General features: G+C 48.6%; 1 protein-coding gene across 3 annotated transcripts in view; it reads left to right on the top strand.

Moving 5' to 3' along the window:
- The window catches only part of CEP55 (centrosomal protein 55), a 32,514-nt gene that overhangs the window by 283 nt on the left and 25,863 nt on the right, over positions 1-6,368 (top strand). For 2 of the 3 annotated variants that reach the window (XM_019502622.1, XM_019502623.1), the window contains exons 2-3: positions 924-1,115; positions 3,324-3,608. In XM_019502622.1, the coding sequence (XP_019358167.1) occupies positions 936-1,115; positions 3,324-3,608 (465 nt within the window). In that variant the 5' untranslated portion in view covers positions 924-935. Of the gene's footprint in view, positions 1-6; positions 19-923; positions 1,116-3,323; positions 3,609-6,368 lie in introns of those variants that run through there. The other variant, XM_019502624.1, reaches the window with a different exon arrangement.

The raw sequence follows: 6,368 nt of genomic DNA, 5'->3' as shown, positions 1-6,368 counted from the left end.
AGGTCCCTGTTGTGGCAGGTCTGCGCGTGTGTGCGCCGGGGCGGGGACGGGCCTCCGGTGCTGCTTCGGCCGGCGTAGCGCTGCGCGGACACGGCCCCTGCGCCCTCACGGAGCTCCGCTGTAGTCTCTGGCTCGGGCGCGGTGCCGACGTGTGTGCTGGTTCCGCCGTGACACCCCTGTCCCAGGTGCTGAGCCGCGCGAGCTGACAGCCCCGAGAAATGAGGAGCCCCCCGAGCAGCCGGGGCACGGCGCTGCCGCCGCCGCCAGCGCCTTGGCAGCCTTGCAGCGCGCTGGGCGGCTGCCTGGCCTCGTCCCCGGGATCCCACTGCTGTCCGCGGCCTCTCGCAGTGACTTCCAGCCAAGAGGTTTCATCCTCCAGCTGGGGGATCGCTGCCAAACCCCGCGGCTTTGATCAGAGCTACAGGAAGGCCAAACGCGTCTGTATTCCACTTGGGGCTTTACTGCTGCTTTGAAAAAATCCGTCAGACGCCTGCTGGGCAGTGGTAGTTAGTGCAGCTTGTTCGGCAAAAGTCACAAAACTATGATTTGCAGTTAGGATTTTTCATTTTGCCAAAATCAAAATGTCCCAGAGAGGAAATTCCCAATGAATCTGGTGGGTATGAGTTTTCGAGTCCTGGCTTGAATGATACCCCACTAAAAAGTGCTGCTTATGCTCTTCTATATTCTCTTGTATATGAAGACCTTTCAGTGCTTGTGATGTGTATTCAAATGAAGATAAAAGGTGTGTGAATTTACTTGCCAGTGCCAGCTAGGCTTTCTGTTGTGTGTGGAAATGTAAGAAAGACCTGACTTTTAGTTCTGAATCGTATTCACTAGCTAACCTCTGCTTACATTTTATAAAGGAGGTGTTTCAGTTTGAATGTTCATCATAGAGGGATCACTTTTTGTATTTATTTTCATAGACCACTTGGAAGATGACATCAAAGACAACCAAAGATATAATTATTGGCAAGTGGGGATTGAAGTCTAACTCCAAATCTGAGACTGAACTGGAGAAGTATGAGAGAGAGAATGCAGTCCTGAAAAAATCTATGGAGGAAATTATTAAAGGAAAAGGCAAAATGACAGATGCAGAAAGAAACAGACTTTCAGAGGTGATGTGTTCTGAGTTTTATACTTATCTCGGTGATGTGCTATCTTTGTACAATGATGCAGAAGTTTGTAAACAAATGACAAATTTTCTGTCATAATTTGAATAAACCAGATTTTTAAATTCAGGGCTCCTGTTCCTCAGCCACTGTCAGACTCCACTAATAAATGTCAGAACCTTTTACGTAGAGGTGCACTGATACATCGGTCCCATATTGGATCAGCACTGATGCAAGGAAAATTGTCAGTATCGGCAATCAGCCTTTATTCGCCACATCAGCCAAAAAAGTCATCAATAAATGTCCCGTGCATGAGCGCAGCCGCAGCGCAGTATGCAGGCAGCCAGGAGTCCAGCCCGGCAGCATGGAGAGAGCATTGGGCTGGTAAGTCTGTGGTGAGGGAAGCGGTGGGAGGAACGATATGGGAGGGGGCGGATCAAAGCCCCCATGGTGAGGGAGGAAGAGGGGCTGGGGCAGGTGCTGCACAGGTAGGGCAGGACAGGACATGGGACAGAGCTGTGAGTGGCTTGTCCAGGGGTGCGGTGGTTCTCACCACTGCACATACCATGGTGGGGCATGTAGCCTGGATCTGCCTGCAGGGCGAGGGCAAGCTGGGGCCAGGTCTGTGCTGAGCCCTTTCCAAGCAGGGCTGGGCTGGGCTGCGCTTGAGGCATGCAGCACCAGTGCTGGAAGGAGGGTTTGGGGGGGGCTATGGTGCATTTTAGAGTGGCTGCAGCCCCCCCACCCTGCTGTAACCCCACTCCCAGCGCCACTGCTGCCTGCCCTGAGTACAGCTGGGCCCAGCCTTCTGCCGGGAAGAGCTTGGTGCTGCCCCAGCCCACAAAAGCAGCCCACCCTGCCCCATGTGCAGATCCAGAGGCACACACGCCCCATGCCCTCCTGGGGTGCGCGCAGCATCGGGAGCCACTCCCCGCACCCCCTGGGCAAGCTGCTCATGGCTCTGTCCCACAACATGCCCCGCCCCAGCTGTGCAGTGCCTGCCCCAGCCCTACTCCCTCCCTCACTGCAGGGGCCTCGATCTGCTCCCTCTTCCCCCCGTCCAACAGACTTACCAGCTGGACGCTGACCTCTGTACCTCCGGGCTACATATTGGATTGGTATTGGCTGATATGGCTTGTTAAAAATCAGTATCAGCCCAAAAAATCTCTCGGTGCACCCCTACTTATATGAGATTGGCAAACAGAGGACTGAGGCCAGAGGTTCCAGGTAGCAGCCCGTGTCCTGTGCTCTTTCAATATTCTAAAAGTTCCATTGTTTTGAGCACTTCCTCCAAAGATCCCTTGAGTATGATGCAAACCTTCTTGGTGACTGAGCTCAGAACATCTCACGTAGACTAGGAGCACTTACACTATCTTGTGCTCCTGTATAAGTCCACATAAGGACGAGGGTGTATGGCCCCTGCTACTCATCTCTTAGGAAAATTTCACTTTGTTTTTATTAGCCATCTTAAAGTTTTGGATACTTTTCCTTTTGACTATAGGCAAAACGCAGTTTTGCTTAACCCTGCTTAATGCAGTTTCGCTTAGCGTGGTTTTGTTATAGTGCTAATTTAAAATACCTACCTGGTTTCACTTAGCACTGAGCACGTTTTGTTTATAGTGCGGGGGTGGGGAGAAGCAGTGACATCGGCTTCAGCATGGAGGGAAGAGGTGAGTGGTACTTGGCAGGAGCCCAGGGAGGGGTGGCAGGAGCCTGGGGTCCGTTCTGGCACATGGTGCTGGAGTGGGTGTGGAGGAGCAGTGGCTGCAGCAAGAAGGGGGCTCAGAGCCCAGGCTGGCAGGTGGTGCGAAACCAATTATCTTTATTTACATTAAATCCAATGGGGAAATGGGTTTTGCTTAATGCTGTTTCGTTGAGCGTTTGGTTTTTCCAGAACCAATAAAGAACGCTCAGCGGGGCTTGTCTGTATTGCCAAATTTAGCCATCTTGCCTCAGTCTTGGAGCAATTCTGAGACTTTCCCCAGTTCCTGCATCTGTTTTACCCAGCGTCTTACCCAGTTCCTGTATCTGTTTTAGCATTTGCTAGTTGGACCAAACCATATTTCAACTACCTGAAAGTTGTGGTAAAATTTAGGATATCAAGTATTAGAAGTAAATATCTGTTTGGACTTTTCCAAACTTTTGTGGATTTCTTTTTGTATAGAAATGTATTACCTTAATAGTGTAATAATATTTTTGCTTCGCTTCATGTAGAAAATATTTTCTCTTGAAACTGATAAGGAAAAATACATCTGTGCTTTGCGGGAGAAGGAAAATGAAATCCAAAGCCTAAAAGAAAAGTTTAAGTCCAGGAGTAAAAGCAGCGATGTTGCTTCACTGCTTAGTCAACTTGAGGAGAAAACCAAGGAAGCAGAGACAAGAGAACAGTTACTTAATTCTCTATCTGAAGAGATGGACCATTTGAAACAGAATTTGACTACAGTTAATGCAAAATGCTCTGAGCTTGAAAACAGAGCTAGTACATTCCAGCTGTCCCAGGTATGTATTCAAGAAATTCTCTGCTCGTTAAGATTAATCTGGAATACTGACTTTGGAAATATACAGTGTAATGTAGCATGGTGAACTGATAGTACTTTCGTCTTGCTGAATGACTTTATCATGTCCTACGATATTGTTTATGTATTTACTTGATTCCAAGATGACATTTTATTTCCCATTGATTATGGGGGAAACGGTCTCTTTTTGGAATTTAATATCATTGAAAAAACAGTACCTGCAGTCAAAAGAGGTGGCAGAAATCCCCTTGGTGAGGCATGGGGCAATGAGGGTCCAGTGTGGGACCCAGTGTGGTGACACAGGACCCAGCAGCATGGCAAGTAGTGGCAAGGGGGCAGGCAGAAGGAGAGGGTTGGGTGCAAGTGCTGGGGGAGCAAATGGTAAGGGGGGCAGATACCAGAGAGATAAAGGGCAAGGGTGAGGCAACTTGCCCCACTGCTGCTTGCCTCCCCTCTCCCTGGCCCTGCTTTCCATGCCAGTTGCCCCCTTGCTGCCACTTTCCCTGCTGTAGCAGTGAGAGAAGACTAATTTAAGATGGCCTTCCAATAATTAGATTCTATACATGGAAAATTATAACAAGTTGATAGTAAGACCCCAACTGAAGTCTGATGCAATTAAAAGAATAAGCGTCTTCCAGAGAGCTTCATCTGTCACTCTGCTCTTAGCAATTTTCATGTACTGCTTCCACAATTCTAGCCACCTGCATTTTGCATCACACAAACAGTACAGGAATGCTTGTGGGTAGCAGGAGAAAGAACATGGAACAGCCATCTTCAGTTTCTATGGTGGTAGCAAAAGTGGTAATCCAGCCAGGTTAAGGAAGAACAACTATGTTTTGCATTATCACATTCATTTTGAAAACTGGGTTGTGACTAACACTGTGTGTTAATATAAGTACGACCAGGTCACTAAATCATTGGATGCAGGGGTGGCAGTGGATATCGTTTTCCTAGACTTCAGGAAGGCTTTTGATACTGTCTCTCACCCCATTCTCATTAGGAAGCTGGGGGACTGTGGCGTAGACACCCATACAGTCCAATGGGTCGCCAACTGGTTAGAGAGTCGCACCCAGAGGGTGGTAGTGGATGGGTCCTTCTCAACCTGGAAGGACGTGGGAAGTGGGGTCCCACAGGGCTCGGTCCTTGGGCCCGCCCTGTTCAACATCTTCATCAGTGATTTGGATGAGGGGGTGCAAAGCACCCTGTTCAAGTTTGCTGATGACACTAAGATGTGGGGGGATGTGGGCACAATAGAGGGGAGCAACAGGCTACAGTTGGACCTAGATAGGTTACAAGGATGGGCGGAGGAGAATAGGATGGGGTTTAACACAGACAAGTGTAAGGTGATGCACCTGGGGAGGAACAATCGGCACCACACATACAGGCTGGGGAACTCCCCTCTTGTCAGCACGGAGGTGGAAAAGGATCTGGGAGTCATTATTGACTCCAAGATGAACATGAGTCGGCAATGTGGGGAGGCGGCTAGGAAGGCCAACTGCACCTTGTCGTGCATCCACAGATGCATCTCGAGCAGGTCCAAGGAGGTGATCCTCCCCCTCTATGCGGCACTGGTCAGGCCGCAGCTGGAGTACTGCGTCCAGTTCTGGGCGCCGCACTTTAAGAGGGATGTGGACAGCATCGAGAGGGTCCAGAGGAGGGCCACTCGTATGATCAAGGGACAGCAGGGTAGGTCCTATGAGGAAAGGTTGCGGGACCTGAACCTGTTCAGCCTTCAAAAGAGAAGGCTGAGGGGGGATCTTGTGGCCTGTTATAAACTGGTTAGGGGGGATCAGCAGGCGCTGGGGGAGTCCCTGTTCCCCCGAGCGCCGCAAGGAGTGACCAGGAACAATGGTCACAAGCTGGCGGAGGGAAGGTTTAAGTTGGACATCAGGAGGCGCTACTTCACAGTCAGGGCGGCTAGGGTCTGGAACCAGCTTCCAAGTGAAGTGGTGCAGGCTCCCACCCTGGGGGTTTTTAAGAGGAGGTTGGATGACCACCTTACTGGGGTCGTTTGACCCCAGTGCTCTTCCTACCATGGCAGGGGGTCGGACTAGATGATCTGCTCAGGTCCCTTCCGACCCTAGAAACTATGAAACTATGAAGTAATCACTGTGCCTGAATCAGTGTTTTTCCTTGCCTTTAGAGCTTTAGATAGAAGAATGATGCCATGGGTTATTTCTCCTATTTAAAATGGGCAGTAATCATAGTGTGCCAAATATCTGGGAAATGGCCACCTTTTATAAATGCATATAGTCATCTTGGATTCTTTTGTATTCCCACCAGTCCTGCATTTTAAGAAAAGCATTGTTAACACATACAGTAAAGAGTCACCATGTATATATATAAAGGCAATTTCAGTCAGGAAGTTCTCTTAGCTCTGTAATAGGAGTGGGGATGTGAAAGGCTTTTTTGGTGTGGTGTTTTTTGTTTGTTTGTTTGTTTTTTACTTGTGTCCAATAGACTGAACTAATTTCCCTAAATTTGCAATACCTTTAGTTGAATGACTTCCAGAAGTCTGGCTTGCACTAGATTCTTAATCAAGAAAAACATAAGTCTTGAAGTCCATCCCTGGATTTCCAAGGAGAACAATTGTGTGTCACAAATAATGTACTGTGCATAAAGCTTGCCATTCTGAACATGCCCTAGATATTAGAGAGATTTCATTCAGTTACAAAAAAAAGTCTTAAAATGTAAGGTGGAGAAAAAGTATTACCTCCCCCCCCCCAAAAAAAAAAAAAAAAAA

Source organism: Gavialis gangeticus, unplaced genomic scaffold (genome assembly GCF_001723915.1).
Source record: "Gavialis gangeticus isolate Ggan-Ray unplaced genomic scaffold, GavGan_comp1, whole genome shotgun sequence".
Classification (NCBI taxonomy): Eukaryota; Metazoa; Chordata; order Crocodylia; family Gavialidae; genus Gavialis; species Gavialis gangeticus.
Note: the sequence above shows the minus strand (reverse complement) of the source record. Positions and strands in the feature narration are given on the sequence as shown.